The following is a 19,883-nucleotide window of genomic DNA, read 5'->3' as shown; positions in this document are numbered from 1 at the left end:
AATATTAAAAGCGACAAAAAGGGTTTTGACAGGGCAAGTTGACTATATGTGAGAGGTGAGCGGGAAGTTAATGAAGATGGCCAGGACTCATGTAGCATGTGGGGTGGTGGGGGAGCTAACTTTGGTGGTCAAGACAGTTCCATAGGTAACGGGGAGATGTAAGTTTTTATTTCCGATGGAGGGAAGATGGAAGCGTTCCGTTTGAGGCCACCTTTGCCTTTGGGAGGAGAAAGCAGAGACCGGCTGATGCAGAGGCCCCTTAGCCAAAGGGCACCAAAGGAGATGTTGACAGCACTCTACGGAGACAGTGCTTAGGTCAGAAAGAGGTGTCACTCTGTTGAGTGACTGAAGCGTGAAGTCAGGAAAGCGGGTTGACGGTATACCCAACACACTCTTGCTCAGCTCCTTCTGGCCACGGATGCTCAGCTAGCTATTTGGGGCCGGCCCAGAAAACCCGGATCCTTTGTGTGACAGTTTGCCAAGATGATGGGATAAAAAGCAGAGCCGGGGGTAGTACTGAGAATTGGCATGTAGGTTACTGAGTGGAACCTAAGCTGACTAAGGATACAGTAGGCAGAGCTCACGGGGTCAGATAAAGGGGAGACTGACGGTGGGCCAGTGAGCAGTAATAGTGACAGCCTACAGTGACACATGTCCCTTTCACTTGAAATGCCTTGTTTTGAAGATTTCTTATTTTTAAATTGTATATGTGTGTGCACACGCGCGCGCGCGTGCATGTTGGGACGGGGGAGCAGTGCACATGAGTGCAGGTACCCGTACTGTTCGATCCCCAGGAGCTGGAGTGACAGATCATTGTAAGCTGCCCGGTAAACTGAACTCAGGCCCTCTACAGGAGCAATACACACTCTTAACCTGCTGTGGCATCTCTCCAGCTCTGTTTTCTTCCTCCTCACAACTGTTTATGGGAGGTTCTATTAAAACAGAGGCACTTGAGGCTGGAGACATGGCTCAGTGGTTAAGAACACTGGTGGTTCTTCCAGGACCAAGCTTTGATTCCTAGTACCTAAATAGCAGCCCACAATCCTCTGTAACTCCAGTTCTAGAGGATTCAACACTGTCTTCTGCAGAGCCTTTGAGGGCACCAGGCACATCCATGGTATGCAGACGCATATGCAGGCAAAACATCCTTACATACAAAAATTAAAAAATAAAACCCCAAGCCACTGAAGGGAGTAGCTTGAGTCACAAAGCTCTTCAGTGAGGAAGGTGGGATTCCTAGTCACGTGGTCTGGCTTCAGTGCCTGCATTTTTTTAACAAAATGCCCTACTAGAAGTGCTTAAAGGTAGACAGGAAGGAGGGGGTGGTGTGGTGGGAAAGCAGTGTGTTTGGAGATGGTTCAAAATAATAAAGGTTCAAGTTTAATGAAGATGTAGGTTGGTGAGTTGTGGTGGGTGAGGTTATTATAGAAGAAAGAAGGAGTTCAAGGCCAGGATGTTGGAAAGTGAATTCGAGTGAGAGCTGGAACCAGCTGAACATTGGCTTGGAGGGTTACATACCTAGAAACCACAGGCTAACCCTGTTGTTGGGTGGATGTAGCTTATCCAACATGGCCATTACACATAAACCACAGCCTCGCTCTCCATGACTGGTGGTGTGTCATGTTTCTGGGACCTGTCATAGGGCTGGATGTGTGCACATGACATAAACGTGTGGCCAATGAACCAGTACAAAAGGCATCTGGGTTAGCTGATGGGAAACTCTGTGTGCTTTCTTAGCTGTTGATAATACTGCTTTGTGTAATTTCTTCTTTTGTTCTCCTCAGGAAAGCTCATAACAGTGGTGAAGACTCAGATCTAAAGCAGAGGAGGAGGTAAACAGCAAAGGGAGGAGTCAGGGAGGAGAAAGGGGGTTGTCCACAGCAGAGGCAAGAGTGGAGACTCTTCCCTCTGCTACGGCTGCTTTACGACAGTATCACTCGTCTTTGGGTTTTAGCTCCAGTTTCAGTTGGATCTCAGTCTTCCACTCTGTTCTGACCCTTGGCATTTCTCTTTTGTCTGTTCCTTTTGTGCTTCTGAGGAGCTGTCTCAAGCTGTGCCCTGCCGTATTGTAAACCACCCCACACTTGGCTTAAAACAGCAACGTGTGTGTGTGTGTGTGTGTGTGTGTGTGTGTGTGTGTGTGTGTGTCTGTCTGTCTGTCTGTGTTTGTGTCTCTGTGTGTGTCCACGTGGATTGAACAGTGGTCAGATGGTAGCTGATGCTGTGTTGCCCAAAGGGTCTCTCTCATGTAGATGTCGCATCTTGGCAGGATGGTTGGAGAACAGGCTTCTTTAGAGCGTGGTTGGAAGGAAGCAGAGCAAATGGCCCTGATTTGGGCTCCTCTTGGAACCAGCAGGCTATCCCCACACCTCATTCTGTTGGTGAAGCCTGTCACACGATCAGTACAAGTTCAGAGCAGTAGGAATAAACTCTACCTGCCCCGGAAGGGTTGGAGGAGATGAGATGGCATCCCTCTTTTGTCCACCGTGTGTGTTTGGTTTTGCCGAGTTGGGTTCTGTTAGGCACGCTGGGTCTCTGGAGTTTCCTTAACGTGCTTCTCTCTTCCTCCTGCCTTGCTCCTTCTCTGACCTGTGTGTTTAACTGAGTCCAGAAACACTACTGGGAGAGGGTAACGTGGCTCTTTGTGTTTGGATTAGTGGGTTTGCTCCACACTCACATCTGGAGTACCTGATGAACCTCTCTATAACTTGTCATACATTTTTCCCATTTTTGCTTGGTCTTCAGGTCCCGCTCCCGCTGTAACACCAGCAGTGGCAGTGAGTCAGAAAATTCTAACCGCGAGCACCGGAAAAAGAGAAACAGGTAATACTTAAAGACTGCAGTACCTACAGCTCTGCTGTGGTCGCTGGCCCTGGGGTCATGAGCCTGCCTCCTTCCCTGATGGTCCAAAGGCCACAATCACTCATTTAGGAAACCTCTGCTCTTTGAGTTTCTTATCTGTAGCTAGAGTTTTCCTGCCTGGCCCACTGTCAGGGCAAATTTCTCTCACCCACCAGTCCCACAGCCACTCAGACCCAACCAAGTAAACACAGAGACTTATATTGGTTACAAACTGTATGGCCGTAGCAGGCTTCTTGCTAACTGTTCTTATAGCTTAAATTAATCCATTTCCACAAATCTATACCTTGCCACATGGCTCGTGGCTTACCGGCATCTTCACATGCTGTTTGTCATGGTGGCGGCTGGCAGTGTCTCTCCCACCCAGCTTCCTGTTCGCTCAATTCTCCTCTCTGTTAGTCCCGCCTATACTTCCTGCCTGGCCACTGGCCAATCAGTGATTTATTTATTGACCAATCAGCAACACATTTGACATACAGGCCATCCCACAGCACTTATCTCTAGGTAAAATTCTATATTTAGGGTATAATATGTGTTGAATTTATCTAAGATGGGGAGGAGTTTGCTGTTTGTGTGGAGATTTCTCCTTTAAGTACCTCTGGATATGATATTTCTATATTTTACTTAGCCCAAAAGTGAGACTCATCATCTTAGAGATTCTGTTAGTCCTAGCTTCTCTATAGCTACATGTGTTTCTAGTCACATGAGGTACAACAGGCCAGTGTGTTTCGGTCACCTTTGTAGGAGTCAGGTTTTAAGAGCTTGTTAATAAGACCAGTTGGCATGTAGTTAGCATGAGTGTTGGCTTCTTGCATTAATCACATCTCCCTAGTTCCAAATCATTTGTTTAAAAACAAAAGGCATTCATGAGCTATGGAAACACCATCCGGGCAGGCCTCAGAGAGATGTGATTGTCAGTCATACCCGTTTCAAAGCCAGTGGTTCTTAACTGGGAAGGCTCTATCCCTTCCGGGGACATTTGGTTGTGTTTGGAGACATCTGTTTTTGTCACATTTGGGTGGGAGTGATTGCTGCTGACCAGAGTTGATGCTAAGCATTCTCCAGCATGCAGGGCAGCCACTCCCGCAGACACATCTAGCACTAAAGCATCCGTGATGCTGAGGGAGAGAGAGACCTGCTTCCACTCCTGTGGTGCTCAGACCTGCTCCCTCTTCTTTTCTAAGCCATCCTTTTCTCTTCTGTGTGAGAGGTTGGACCAATCTCCAAGGGCATTCTTTAGTGCTGGGGGCCTCACTCTGCACTGACTGGATGCTCTCCCCTCTGACTACAAAGCCTGTGGACGAATAGGCTGGACAGCCTTGTGAGAGTAGGCCTCTTGCTTAGGAAAGCCTTCTGCCTACCACCCTCTTGGAGGCTGGGATTATACTAGGTAGTTGCAAGATCTCTGCGTGTTATAACACTCCTCGAAGAAACAATTTCAGTTTCTTTATCTGTGAAAATCCAATTATGAGAGGTGGTTCTCCCTCAGGTACGTTCTTCCTGCTGTAAAATCAAGCAATTTCCCACAAAACAAAACAAACGGCTTTGGCTTTTCTGCTTAACAGCCTGTGCCGATTCATCAAGGCAGAATCTATTTGTTTTATTTAGTATCTTCCGACTGAGTTCCTAAATGGCCTGTTCTCAACTGCATGGAAGACAACCTGTTTAAAAACAAACAAACAAACAAACAAAAAACAAAACAAAACAAAACAAAAAAACAAACAAAAAACCAGTGTCTCTGGGACCAAATGTGCTAAGGGTGACATTTTGCTATTAAAGATGAAACAGAATTGAAAGGTTGCCACCGGATCCTTAAATTGCCCATTGCTGGTCTTGCTGTGCTGGCACTGGCTTATGTCCCCGCCATGGGGAGTTATCTTTGTCTCCCACAGACAGTTTTTTGTTGTTGTTGTTGTTTTTTCATTTAGCTTTCTTAGTGTTAGAATGGCAGTGATTCTGAATGTTCGGATGCTAATGTACTTGGTAGTACTAGTGATGAGGCGTGGCTTCCCAAGCATCCGCTCACATTTTACAGAAAGGATCCAGAAGGCTTTTGCAATTGATTTTTAACCTCTGGCAGTATTGCCCTAGGATCACGCAAGTTCCTGTGCCCTAAGTAGATGAGGAGGCATAGCAGGAAATGGGTGGAGGAAGAAGCATGTCTAGCTCTGATCTCCATCCACGCAGCTTCCGCCTCAGCAGGCATTGGTGTGCGTGCCTCAAGGAGGGCGCAAAGTCAGGTGGCTTCCTCGGGGTGCCGCTTGCCCACCATGCTGTGCTGATTCCAGCCCCCTCCACCTAGCGTTAGCCTTTGATCTTTGTACCAGGATGCCTCCTTTGGTATCAGATCTGAATGTTTAAGCGGCAGCTCTGCTCCTGTGCAGGAAGTCTTCTGTGTTCAGCAAAGCACAGGTTCTTCGTATCTGCCTTTGCGCTTGTCAGGAGGCTCCTTGGCGGGATGCTGAAATTCAGCCGTGTGCGGCTGCCCTGTGCTTGGCTGCCAGTGGGGCTAGCGAGCGCTCAGCGCATCCTTTGTGCTCTTATGAAAGGTTTTTTGTGACCATAGCACTAGCCAAACAGAATCTGGTACGTGTTGATGTTCTGTTTCTTACGATTGGATGTTTCCTTATCTTTGCTTTGGGAAATTTTAACCTTGGAGCGACTTTTGGACAAACTTATTTTTAAATTTTCGTTAGCGTATATTATAGCTGTTGATCGGATTGATTATGCTCTTTTTAAACACATATATGATATGTCAATCACAGTCACTCCCGTTGCCTTCTCTTCCCACCCTCATAATCTGTTTCCTCTTCTTATCCAGCCTCCCTTCTACTGTCTTTTCTTTTTTTAATGATGATGACCCAATCAGTGAATTTCATGAAGACTGTTTACAGGTGCACAGGCCTTTTACCAATTTCCATACCAGTGAAGAAAACGTCCCCCCCCCCATTCAATGTTAGCTGCATATAAATCTGTAGGGGGGCAGGTGGGACCCTGTGAGCCCTTCCCCTTCGGTGACAAGCTGTTGACAGGCCTCGCCATGTGCAGGTAATTGCATCTGCTGTGAACCCCAGGGTGCAGCAGCCATATTATGCCTCCCAGCCAGTGTTACACACTGCCCTCCCCAGTTCGCTCTGACTCTTTATCTTCCTGGTCCCTAAGCTTTGGAGGAGTGTTTTGTTGATGGCTGAGCATTCAATAGTCATTTATGCTTAGCACTTTAACCAGTATGAGTCTCTAGAGTTACCACAGAGCATTGCACATAAGAAACTCCAATGATCAGTGCTAACATTAGCACCGTTCGATGTACATGCAACGGAGTTGTTTGGAAGGCAGTCTGAAAGGCACATCATACCAAGAAAAAAAAAGAGGGTAACTTCCCCGCCAGGGCCGACAACCTTCCCAACCACAGGCTTTGGACCAGGCTTATGATGCCGGATGTGAATTCCCTCCTGTGGAGAGGGCCTCAAATCAGTGGTTACCCCATATCAGCCTTGCCACTGGTACGCCAGTGGGTTCATCTTGCCTGGCAAGTCATTCTTACTGAACATGGGGCCCATAGCTGAATACCACAATGGATGACAGTTTTCCCCAGCGGTCTGCATAGCACCTGACTGTGCCATGAGGGCTAACCAGCAGGGAGGCAGCTTCCAGGCAATTGCAGCTTGATTCTTTACCTGTGTCCCACAGCCACAGTGCGTGGTATTTTCAGCAATAGAACCTCACTATCCAGTTCTGATGAGCAACCAATGGCAATTTACCATTATTTTGGGGTGTGTGTGTGTGTGTGTGTGTGTGTGTGTGTGTGTGTGTGTGTCAGGGTCCTCCCTGCCTAGCAGCTTGTAGGGAGATGGGCCCACTTCTGGCCCTGGGATTTTCATTTAATAACCTATGGCCTTGCCTCTGAGGGCAGCTTTATTCACTTCCCAAGTTACCTCCATTCAAATTGTTATTATTTTATGTTTTGATTAGCTTGTAAAGGTCAGCCTTCCTTATGTATTTTTCACATGTTACTAGTTCGGGGTTGCACTCCTCCCGTCTCCCAAGTGTTTTCTTTGTGTGTGTGTTTGTTTTTTGTTTGTTTGTTTTGTTTTGTTTTGTGTTTTTTTTGTTTGTTTGTTTGTTTTCGAGACAGGGTTTCTTTGTGTAGCTTTGCGCCTTTCCTGGAACTCTCTTTGGAGACCAGGCTGGCCTCGAACTCACAGAGATCCACCTGCCTCTGCCTCCCAAGTGCTGGGATTAAAGGCATGTGCCACCACTGCCTGGCTTATTAAATATTCTTTTTTTTTGGGCGGGGGGGGGGGAGCTGAGAACCGAACCCAGGGCCTTGCGCTTGCTAGGCAAGCGCTCTACCACTGAGCTAAATCTCCAACTCCAGTGTGTTTTCTAATCTTTGAAGTGAGCACCTGCTCCTGACACACCCCACTCTCCCCACTCTGCCCTCTTACTATGAGGAATTGTAGCCTTGGGGAGAGGAGAAGCTACAAATTTGTGCTAATTTCTGTGGGTCCTGTGGATATCCAGAATCAGTTTCACTTCCGGAGGTTGTGCCTGGTCTTCAGATGTTGATTACTTTCCTATACCTTCTTCCTGGATTTTAGAGATATGTATGTATGTATGTATAAAGGGAATTCCCTCTTGGCATGTTTGAGACAGGGTGTCATAAAGCTCCGTTGGCTTCAGACTTGCATTGTAGCACAGGCTGGCCTTCAGTCTCCGTTGTCCGGTCTCCACCTCTCCAGGGCAGAGATGATAGGTATGCATCACCATTCTGCTCCTTTATGTGCCTTCTGGGGGCCAACCTAGGGTCTCATTCATGCTGGGCAAGTACTCTACCAACTGAGCTATATCCCCAGCCGAGAAGTCTTGATTAGGCCTGAGGCCACTCTGGGAATGCTGGGATTTTTGTTGTTCTCTTGTTAAAGAAACTTGACCCGTTGGTATCCCACTGCCTTCAAGGTTGGAGAGGGCAAATTTTCACTCCCTTTTTATAGCCAGCTAGAAGTTGGTCATAAAAGTTTATTGTTCGTTTGTTTGGAGGCGGGGGTCTCACTGCGTGGCCCTGGCTGTCCTGGAACTCACCATGTAGACTAGGCTGGTTTTGATCCCGTCCCTTCCTATGAAATGCTGGGGTTAAAGTCATGTGCCAACACTCCTGGCAAATTTTCTTGCTCAAGGCCCAAGTTGATGAGCTCCTTCCCCTTGTCTCTTTCGTTACATCACCTCCTCTTCATTTTCTTGTTTCCCTCTGTGTTTTATGATTTTCCTTCCTCGTCTTCTCTGAGCTTCCTTTCCTCTGTCTTCCCTGAATCATTTCTTTGCACAGGAGCCACCGGTGTGTGACGGGACAACCCACAGCTTGTCAACGTCTTGGCTCTGCTGTGGTGATACTTGGGCATCTCATTTACCATCTCAATTCTTAGTATTCTGGGTCGTTAACATGGGCACGGAATCCGATAACTGATGTGTTCTGTTGAATGTAGCATCAAATGGGATCTTTGAGGTGAGCGTGCTCTGGGGTGCAGGGTCCCAGTCCAGTCCCAGTCTGGACTCCCTCCTTCTTCAGTTGCCCTCTCCTCCCCCTCTCCTCTTTTCTTCTGCTTTTCATTTCCTCCCATCTTCCATTCTCCTACCTGCTCTAACTTTACGTATTTAGCGACAGTCTAGCAGTCACCCTTCTGTTTGGTTTTTTGAAACAGGATCTCCTTGTGTGGCGCAGGGTTCTCCCACTGCATTGGCGTGAGGACATTATATCAGGAGCAGACCAACATGTTTGTGTCTTTCCTCGACGGCAGAGTTTATTAAGTGATAAATAGGCTGTGTGGCTTTTGTCGGCAGCAGTTTGCCAAGCAGTGCTGATTTCCTCCACAGCCTGTCGAGACACACGGTTCTTTCGTTCCAGTCCTAATTGCTAGTAGTATCTCTCAGGTCACACATTGCACATCACTGCAAGACCCTTGATTTTTAGATTGTTTAATCTCCCTACCTATGTATATGTGTGTGTGCTGCGGAGGGGCTAGATAAAGCTCGTAGACACTCAAAATAAAGTGTTATTTTTTTTTCTTTTTCCCCTATCAGCTTCTGTTTCTCAGGCCTCCTTGAACCCTGCTGTGGCTTTTTAACCCTTTGTAGCCATTTCTAGAACCGTTTCTAGAATCTGTCCCTCAATTTGATGCCTCCAGTAAGTTCTTGGGCCTGGTTTTCCTGTTGTGACTGATATGCCCATGTGTTCCTACAGTCCCAATACACTTTCAACACGCAGCCTCCCGAGTGCTGGGGTTAGAGGTACACTACCACACTTGGTTTGTACCATGCTTTCTCATCCTCACCCTTGCATTGGTTCTAAGGGGCCTCAGAGCTTGTGTGTGCTTCGGATACACAGTTTCTTGGTGGTCGTCTCTATAGTTTTCTAATCGGATTTTTGAGGGTTTTTATGTGATGTCTCCCAAGAAGGTATGATGTGTTGGTTATGATCTAAATAGTGAAGGATTGGTATTGGAAAATGAAATGCGTATTTCAGTTTACTGGTAGGATTGAGAACTAAACTGTTTTAAGTTTTCTTTTTCTTTCTTTCATTCCTTATCTATTTACTTACTTTCTTATTTTGAGACAAGATGTCAGGTATCCCGGCCTGGCCTCAGACTTGCATGTAGCAAAGGGTGACTTTGAATCGATTGTCCTGCAACTCCATCCCCCCCACCCCCCCTGCACGAGATTGTAGGTGTGCACTGCCCTGCCTGGTTTAGACAGTGCAGGAGATGGAGCCTCGTGCATGCTAAGCAAACACTGCATCCGCTGAGGCCACCCCCAGCCTGCTCAAGCTTCAGTCGGGGCTTCCTTTGCTGTTCCCATTAGTGAAACAATTGATCTGGTTACGACCATCACATTGGGAGCCTGTCACAATACTAGCACTTAGAAGTTAATGAGCCGTGTGAATATTAGATTGTAGTTGTTTTAATTGGCTAGAATTTCCAGTCTTGTCCCTGAGATCAGAAAGGTGAGTCAGTAATTGAGAAGAGGAAGGAGATCAGTGAGAGCGTCAGAGCAGCAAGAGAGGATGATTGAAAGACATCATGGGCACGTATAAAATGTCATGATGAAACCATTAATTATAATTAGTATATGCTAATAAAAAACTTAAAAAGTAAAAACAAGGCCAGTCAGTTTGCCGCTATAGGTTTGAGCACAGGGGACATGCACCCTGAACTTGTCCGTGACATACGTGTGCCGAAGAGAGACCTGGGAAGTGGGCTGAGCAGAATAAAGCCTTTCATGCACCAGCTTTCCCTGGAAATGCCCCGAGCTTGATAAAAACATTCTTCACATTCAAGAAGCCGCAGAACGTCCTGCTCTTGGTGTGGACATTCTGAGGGACGGTCTGTGGATTCCGGCCTCCTCCTTGGCTTTGATGTGTTGCTTGGTTCTGAGAGTCCAAAAGTGGGGGGTTTGGAGAGGTGAGAGACGCAGGCAAGAGGAGAGGGCTAGTGGTTTCTGCGGAGCTGGAAAAGCAATCTGCAGCAGGACACCTGCTAAACCCTTCCCGAGTTTTACCCCTGGGAGTTTGCACCACAAACAGTAGTCACATACGTGAACCGTGTGTGTTCCTGTGAAAAGCAGGGAGCCCTGTATTCTAAAAGTGGTCCTGTTTTGAGAGGTTTCCGTGGCTGTGGTCTGGTCACTCTACTGTCTGAATCTTCGATTCTCAGGCTCGGATGGGAAGAGTACCAGCTCCGTCTTCCCCACAGGAAGTTGTCGGAGATTCAGGAGATAATGCCTCGTGGAATGGACACAGTGTCCAGCACGGGCAGGCGCTGTTAACCTAATGAGAACACTCAGCTGCCCCGTGTTCTCCCGAGGCCCCGGAGGAAATGGGAAGTGGAGCTGGCTCCCTGGAACAAAAATGAAGTCAAGGTTTACAACATGAGTTCATTCTGGCCTGAATCTATTGGAGTTTGTTCCTGGCTTTTAATGTCCGTTAGCCTGTTAATCCATGGATGTCTAGTCGTATCTGAAGAATAGCTTAAGACAGTCTTAAATGTGAGCAATAAGGGCTTTAGTATTATTTTCTACTTAAGGAAGAAGCATGTTTCTGTGGCAGAAATCCAGCACTGAACGAACGGAGACGAGACAGCTGAGGAGGGTGAATGCAGAAGATTATGACTCGGGAGGATTTTGTCATGAGAGTGCTTTTTAAAAAGGCTTGGCTGGGGAGATTGCCCAGTGAGTAAGAATGCTTGCTGCAGCTGGGTGTGGTGGTGCATGCCTTTAATCCCGGCAGAGGTTGGCAGATCTTCGTGAGTTAGAGGCCAGCCTGGTCTACACTGTGAGTTCAGGACAGCCAGGGCTATATAATAGAAAGACCCTGTCTCAAAATAAATGAATGAATGAATAAATGAATGAATAAATAAATAAAAAAGAGTACTTGCTGCATAAACTTGAGGCCCTGAGTTCAGATTCCAGCACCTATATAAAAGTCCAGATGTGGCTGCACATATGCCTATAGCCTTAGTTAGCACTGTGGGGGTGGGGGGAGGTGGAGACAGGTCTCCCTGGGGCTGGCTGGCCACCGGACTAACTTCAGTTTCAGTGAGCGACCCTGTCTCAGAGGGATTAAAATGGAGGCTGGTAGGGCAGGGCACTGCTGGATGTGCTTTCCTGTCCTCCATGAGCATGTGCACAGGCTCGTACATGTGTGTAAACACCACACACACACACACACACACGGAGGAGGCTGCTGTTTCACTAACCCCAGGGAATGTTAGCACGTGGGATGTCAGCAAATTTAAAACCGTATGGGCTTCCTTCCACGAACCCGAAAAGAGTCATTTTCCTTGCAAACGTTCCCTAACGTGCTGCCGTTGATGTAAAGTCAACCACAAGATACAAATTGCGGTTATGAAGGGGTCATTTCATAGACAGCTGGTGCAGACAGACTGCGGTCGCCATGCTGCAGACACAAGGACTTCTGATTTCTGTTTTACTAGGACGTACCAAGGTGTGGACCTGTGCTGTGGGTGACGTGGGGCTCCAGAGTGTGATCCGAGCTGACAGAGTCTGTGGAAATAACAAAGCTTGTGCACCGGAGACAAGCTACCAGATTATAGAGGGTGAGACAGACTTAAAATCAGGGAGACGTGAGAGTTTCAGGGTGCAGCTGCGTCAGAGGTCGTCCATTGTGGTAGCAGGGGCAGGAGGAATATGTAGAGGAAGGTCAAACAACTTTCGGAGCAAATAAGAGGAATGTATTGATGGCGAGGGGAGGCTGGGAAAGCAAATGTTTCCTGGCCTTCAGAGAATACATCAACAGACGCTGGGACGAACAAATTTCCCTAGGGAGGCAAAGCCACTGACATAAATAAGAAAAGAAGACTGCTTTCTATCAGGTGAGGGAAGAATGAGTGTAGCTGAATGAGAACACCGGTTCCCAGGCTGCTGGGAGCTGGTGATTTAATTTTAGCAGCGTCGTGGTCACACAAAGCAATTGTCTAGGATGTTACGCTGCAGGCAGAGAGAGAGAGGAGCTTTGCCTCAGAGTCCTAGTGGTTTGGGAATAAAACACAAATAGAGAAACATTGAGTTTTAAAGATAGAAAAGATCTTTGTAATAGTTTTTCGCATGAGCAAATTGAGACCTGACCAAAAGAGGTAAGCGGTTTGCTCAGAGTCTCCAAGTCGGGTAGAGGCCAAGTGGGAAAGAGACAGAACTCAAGAGCGGGCTTATGCATTTGCTCCGAAAGACTTTGGGTTCAACCCTGAACGTGGCCTTCATCTGAATGAATTAGAAGGGAATTAAGAGCCGATCTAAAGGAAGGTCCCATTAAGAACAAAACTGATAAAGGAGAGTCAGAGGAGAGCCCCGGGAGATTTGTGTAAGAATTCATTTGGTAATGTGAGGATTTGTGTGGAAGAGGCAGGGCTCTAATTGAGGAGAAAGGAAAGAATAGGAATGGCTGTTATCTTGACTTTGCTATCAAGTGATTATGTGGCATTCCATCTTCACAGCCTTAGCACACTTTAAGTGTCAGATACAGTCAGAATCTCAACTGCAAGGGTAACCTAGGAAAAGGTGGGCTGTGGGGGCCTGGGGAGAGTGCCTCTGCCCTGAAATAGTGTTGAAATGCCCCCCACCTCCCCCTTTTTCCCTGTTTACTCTCCTCCCCCTCCTACCCCACCCCCCACTTTTTTTCCCCTCTGAGACAGGGTTTCTCTGTGTAGCTCTGGCTGTCTTGGAACTTGCTCTATAGATCAGGCTGGCTTGGATCTCAGAGATCTGCCTGCCTCTGCCTTTCAAGCGCTGAATTTGAGAGAGTGTACTACTGTAGATGTAACCAACCGTCTTATTAAATAAGAAACACAGAACCAATGCAAAGAAGAAAGCCAAGAGATCAGAGCTAAGAGCCTTACCCATCTGCTGCAGCTAGCCTCTTCAGCAAAAGAGAGACCTACTTCCTGTGTGTTTGTCTTTATATAGACTTTCTGTTCTGCCTTCTCATTGGTTGTAAACCCAACCACATGACCGCCTCGTCACTGCCTGTCTGTACAGACCTCCAGGTCTTCTATGGTTGGTATTGAGATTAAAGGCGTGTGTCTCCAATACTAGCTGTATCCTTGAACACACAGAGATCTACCTAGCTCTGCCTATCAAGTGCTGGGATTAAAGGCATGCACCACCACCGCCCAGCTTTCGCTATGGCTCTAATAGTTCTAACCCCCGGGCAACTTTATTTATTAACATACAAATAAAATCACATTTCAGTACAAATAAAATATCACCATACACTACCACCACCCAGCCCCCCCATACATTAATTTAAAACAAAGGCTTCGTTAGGATATGTTTCCCACACATATCCTAACTCTCAGGTGGAGAAATAGACAAGGTGTGCCGAATATAGATTTAAGACTGAGATTCAGGCAGGAAAGGTGTTGGGTTTTGAGGTTCATCTTTTGTAGCATTTGAGATGACTAGATCTGCACTATAAATGATGATGGATCCCTTCCTCCTCTGATAATTTCCTGATTGTAATTTTTTAAAAAAATTGTGTGTCAGTTCAGGGCTTTTAATATTTCTATTAATATTCTATTAATATTTTTATTCCTGATTATGTAAATCCTTACATCGGAATTAATGGAAGGTAGCAAAAACCACTTGCATATTCCACACCTATGAATAAACAAGACTTGAGAATCATGCCTGGAGGCGGTGCATACCTATGTTCTCAGCATTTGGGAGATCAAGCCACGAGGATCAGGAGTGTACACTACATGACGAAACCCTCAAAAGAAAAAAAAAATCATTGTAGGAGATATGTTTTTTTCACATAAATATTTATTTGCTAATGATTTTTTAAAGGAGGAATAGGTAACTTCTGTCTTTAAGGACTGAGTGCTGAAGTATCCTTGCTTCTAAGTGCTAGGGTTTTACTGATCCCAGATTACACCTGTGTCTTCTGGAACAGTTCAGTAATGGAAGAAATGACACTTTGATTCTTGTAATGAGGCATCATTAAGCAGAGGCCTTTTGTAAGCATGTAATTTCAAACTTCGTTACGAGCTGGACTTGGGTGTCCACACTGGTATTGCTCAGGAGACTGCTTGTCCTGTGACTCTGCAATGAGCCTTGCATTTTTAATATATCTGTTAGAATATTTATGAAACAGCATCACCTGTAGAGAGCATCTGTCTTCAGAGCACCTGGGCCATGAGGCTATGAAGGCATAAGATTTCACTGGCCTTACATGAGACTTTGCAGTTTGAAAAACGAAAGTACATGGTATAATCTGAAATACATTTTGATTTAGTCCTTTTTACTGACAAAGTAAAGGAAATCCACATGTGTGTTTCCAGGATTTGCTTTTCTTATTGTGTATGTGGCTGGCTTAGAATTTGCTATTTGGACCAGGCTGGCCTCAAATTCACAGAAATCCTCCACCTGCCTCTGCCTTCCGAGTTCTGGCATTAAAGGCATGCGCCACCATGCCTGGTCAGTATTTTTTTTTTTAATCATCTGAGTGTGATGGCTAACATTCTGAATCCTCCAGTGCATGAGAATATACACACAGCACTTGTCTTTCTTTTAAGTTCTGCACTTAGAGGAAAGTATGTGCTGGACTAAGTCATCCCAGCCTTGCTAGGAGAATTGAACTCGAGATAATGAAGGTCCTGACTTCCTGATAGCAAAATGTGTAGTGATATTTAAGCTTGCCCATAAACTGTACAGTGATTCCATCCAGAGTTTTACATCTAATCCTAACCCCAGAGATCAAGGTGTGAGCGCCTATGGGAGGGAGATCTGCTATTGACCTGATCCTTTCCCTTTGACAGCATCTACTGAGCCCTGATCCCTCAGTCCTGAGCGTGTCTTAAGACTTCCGGAAAGCCTGGTGGGTTTCTGTCCTGTTTGATGTGGAAGGCCTGTAGATATAGGTGCAGATAACACATGTGCCCATAGGCCTGTGTGGTTCCTCTGCCATTTCCTTCTGTTACACTACCAGCTAGGTCCACTCCTTCCCACCCCAAAGGCCTGCTCAGCGATTCAGCCACATGAGTTCATGGGAAATAAACAAACAGTGCCCGTACATGTAATCAAAAGAGGCCTAACACAATACCACGAAATCAACAGAAATGTCAGATATTAGACTAGCTAATATTTGACAAAGTAGACTTCAAACCATAACTAACTAGAAGAAATAAGGAAGGCCACTTCATGTTCACCAATGGAACAATCCACCAAAAGGATATTGCAGTGTAAACGTATACACAACAAACGTGGGCGTACCCACCTTTGTAAAACTAGATCTGAAACCACAGATTAAGCCCAACAGGTGATTGTAGGTGACTTCAGCACCCCATTCTCACCAATACACAGGTCACCTGGTCAGAAATTAAACAGAGAAAGATTGGAGTTAAATGACATCATAAATCTGATGGACCCAAGAGCTATAGAACATTTCACCCAAACACTAAAGAATACACAGTTTTCTCCATACTCATGGGACTTCCTCCAACACCTCCACGTAGAGTGGGCAGAGAAAGTCTTAACAAATAGGGGAAAAGCGAACTAACATTCTGCATCCTTACAGTGGAAAAATGCTGGGTATCACCCCCAACAGAAACTTCAAAAGTACACAAACTCGTGGAGAACATAACACACCACTAAATGATCAGTGAGTTAAGAAGAAATCAGGACGGACATTAAAAGTTCCTAGCATTGAATGGAAATGGAAACACAACATACCCACATCTGTGCGACACAGTGAAGACATCCCAAGAGGAGTGTTTATGGCTCTACCTACCTACACAAACAAAACCCGAGAGAACTCAAGTTAATAACTTCATGGTACACTTGAAAGCTTTAGGAAAACAGTAACAGAGGACACCCCAAAGTAGTAAACAGGAAGAGAGAGTCAAAGTCGGGGCTGAAATGAATGAAATAGAAGGGATAAAGACTACAGAATCAGTGAAAGAAGAGCTGGTTCTGTGAAAATATTGACAAGATTGCCAAATCCTTCATCCAAATTAACCAAAAGACAGGGAAAGAAGACTCGGATCAATAAAATGGATGAAAAGAGAAATTTTACAGCAGACTGAGGATCTACAGAAAATCATAAGGACATACTTTAAAATAAGTTATTTTTATAGACTTAATATGAACATTGTATACTAATGTGTATAATTTACAGGTAGATACACTTACTTAAGGGTATATTAATCTGGTTTTTTATTCTCAGCTTTTATGATGTAATCAGATTGCTGTTCCCTTATCTGAAAAGCGAGGGTCACGTGAGTGAGAAGTCAGGACTGCCTTCACCGTGTCGCATAGATTTTGTTATGTTATGTTTTCATTTTCATTCATGTGTGGATGTTAACTACATTTCTTCATTGTCCCTGAGACAGGGTCTCTGTATGCTGCCCAGGGTGGTTCAGAGTCCTCATTTCCCCACCTCAGCCTGCTTAGTGCTGGGATCCCAGGTGAGTTTCGCCGTGCCCGGCATGGACGTGGACTCCAGATGCCTGCTTTGTCTTTTCAGAATACGGCAGGAGAATGACATGGTTGACTCAGCGCCTCAGTGGGAAGCTGTATTAAGGAGACAGAAGGAAAAAAACCAAGCGGATCCTAACAACAGGCGATCCAGACACAGATCTCGCTCGTATGTGGGTTCTTTTTCCACTTTATTCCAAATCCAGGAGCTTGACTGAGCAGGTGGAGAGAGGCTCAGGTCTGCTCCCTCACGAGGCTTCAGTTCAGCCGGGAACAGCCTTGTTATTTATTGTTTTTCCTTCTTACACTCATGAACCATTTTTGAAGGCTTAGAAGTTGGAGCTCAGGCAGAACAAAATCTCATGGGAACAGGGCATCAAACCCCATATTTTTCATTTACGTGTTGTTTTTTTTAACAAATGCACACATCCAAGCAGATGACTAGAGCCTCCTTTGTTCTGGAGCCTGGCTGTTGGAGAAACACCTGCTGCTTCGCCCAATTTGTGTCTACAGAATTCTAGAAAGTCTTGTTCTAAATTGAACCCGACGTTACTATCTTCCTGTTAAATTACCATTTGTGAGCAGTAGTCATTGAATGATTCATTACACCCCAATGTTGAGATTTGCCTGTCCCTCCTGTTGCTAGGCAATGACATGTGTGAGCACAATTACCCCATCATGGTGAGTTGCCTGTCCCCCCAGATCAATTTCCTGTGAGCTGATAAAGTGGTGTACCTACATGCTCGTGTGTGTGTGTGTGTGTGTGTGTGTGTGTGTGTGTGTGTGTGTGTGTGTGTTGTGTGTTAGTCTCTACATCAAGAGTTAGGCCACCCATGCCTGCTCCACTTGCCAAACATGCCTGTTTCAAGTAAGCTGGGACTAACTGAAAAGCCTTTCTTGATCCTGGTGGTCACTGTAATGGTGTGGTGTCCCAACTCCTGGGAGGAGAGAGTAGTGTCTGAACAGGAAGAGGATGGATGTGGGAAGCTGACGGAACAGCAGAAGAAAGATGAGGATGCAGATTGACAGGCCAGGAGAGGACCCTGGGGGCTACAGCATAGATCCCACGTGCCTTATATTTGAAGGAATACTCCTCAATCATAGATACTTAGCTTTGGATTAGAACTTTTTTTTTTTAAAGATGGGGTCTCATGGGGCTGGAGAGATGGCTCAGTGGTTAAAAGCATGTATTGTTCTTGCAGAAGACTTAGATTATGTTCTCAGCATCCACGTGGTAGTTCATAATCATCTGTAACTCCAGTTCAAGAGACCCAACATCTTCTTCTGACCTCCTTTGACACCAGACATACAGGTGGTGCGCAGACATCTATATGGGCAAAACATACACATTAAAGTAAATACATCTAAAACAAGCAATACAAAACAGGGTCTTATGTTAGCCCTGACTGGCCCGGAACTTGCTATATAGGCTTAGCTGGCCTGCAACTCATAGAGCTCTGCCTACCTTTGATTCCCAGGGGTTGGGATTAAAGCCATGTGTCCCTTATACCTAGTACAGAACTTTTTGTGTTGTTGAGAAAGGATTTCAAGTAGTCCCTTTGACCTTCAAGCTGGCCTTTGACCTTACACTCACTCATTCCTGCCTGCCTTCTTGTCTCCTTTCTTTCTTTTTCTTTTCTTTTGAGATGGTTTCACTATGTAGTTCTAGCTGACCTGGCGTGGGTCTTGCTCTAGAACCCAGACTGGCCTGGAGTTCACAGAGATCCACCTGTTTCTGAAACCTCCTGAGTTCTGGGGTCAAAAGTGGATACACCTTTACATCCTGCCCAGGGCCTTGAATTTCTAAGCTTTCTGCCTCTATACCTCCCAAACGTAAGGATTACAGGATTATTATCATGCCCAGTTTTATTTTCTTCTCTTTTTAATGTGGCACTCTGATTTTCAGGTTTTTTAAAATAACAGAGTTATATTATATTTGGGAATAACAAAGTTAGGTTATAATTTGGGATATGTTCCTGTTTGTTTTTGGAGTTAATGTGAAATCAGCATTATTTCTTCTTTAAATATTTTGTATAATACTTCATTGAAATTGTTGCCCTCTTGGGGCTTGGGCTGAATGTTTACATGTTCTCGACCTCTTTCTTACTCGAGGACTTGCAATAAAGACCTGCACAGATTGGCAAAGTAGCATGGTAACTTTATTCTGAGCCAAGTGACAGGGCAGGCCAGATACACAGTCTAGAGTGACAGCGGGCCGCACACGTGAGAATGCCCAAGGGCCCCAGGTACTCAAGGGTCTGGGGTGTCTTTGTACACGCTGTCTAAAGGAAGGAGGAGTTTGGTTACGGGGGTGTGTTCTGTGAAGGTTCTCTGTTTTGATTGGAAGATTTGGATTAGTAGACCTTTGCTCCTTGCACACAGCCCTTTCCCATAATGCATCTGATTTTAATCATGTATACATCCAATAACACATAGGCACACGATGGAAAGTGGAGGGTTTTCCCTACAAGTTCACTGAGAGGACTAAGTGTGCCTTGTGCATGCATCACAAACTAGTTCAAGTTGAATTGGCCATGTACTCACACACTCGGACGTAACTATAGTATGAATGAGCGGAATCTGAGTTTAATGGCTTTAAGGGGTAAAGGAATGAGAAAGTTATTTCATTGTTGAGAGTTGGGTGTGTATGCAGCCTGATGCAGGTAGGAGTCCCAGGGTACGAACAGCTTGTTGGGTGCGTTGTTGAGAGGTGTATGTGTGTGTGTGTGTGTGTGTGTGTGTGTGTGTGTGTGTGTATAGTACATGTAGTTATGGGTGTCAGGCTGCCAAAGGTGTTACTAGAAGAAGGAGATATGAGATATGCAGAGCATAAACCAAGTGGAGTCCTGGGTAGCTAAACTATCTCTGATGCTCACCTGCTTTAAGACTGTCTGCCTAGAATTTTCTTTGTGGGAAATTTTGTATTATGAACTCCATTTCCCTTTTTACATTTTTTACTTATTAATTATTATTATTATTAGTGTGTGTGTGTGTGTTTGTGTCCTCCGAGGCCCCTCCCACCCCTGTCATCCCCCCAAACAAGC

General features: G+C 45.6%; 1 protein-coding gene across 3 annotated transcripts in view; it reads left to right on the top strand.

Annotated features, from left to right (window-relative positions):
- The window catches only part of Epb41l4a (erythrocyte membrane protein band 4.1 like 4A), a 207,609-nt gene that overhangs the window by 176,418 nt on the left and 11,308 nt on the right, over window positions 1-19,883 (top strand). For 2 of the 3 annotated variants that reach the window (XM_059246171.1, XM_059246172.1), the window contains exons 17-19: window positions 1,785-1,832; window positions 2,746-2,823; window positions 16,889-17,008. In XM_059246171.1, the coding sequence (XP_059102154.1) occupies window positions 1,785-1,832; window positions 2,746-2,823; window positions 16,889-17,008 (246 nt within the window). The remainder of the gene's footprint in view (window positions 1-1,784; window positions 1,833-2,745; window positions 2,824-16,888; window positions 17,009-19,883) is intronic. The other variant, XM_059246173.1, reaches the window with a different exon arrangement.

This window comes from Peromyscus eremicus, chromosome 19, assembly GCF_949786415.1.
Source record: "Peromyscus eremicus chromosome 19, PerEre_H2_v1, whole genome shotgun sequence".
In the NCBI taxonomy this organism is placed as follows: domain Eukaryota; kingdom Metazoa; phylum Chordata; class Mammalia; order Rodentia; family Cricetidae; genus Peromyscus; species Peromyscus eremicus.
This window is presented reverse-complemented; position numbering and strand designations above follow the sequence as displayed.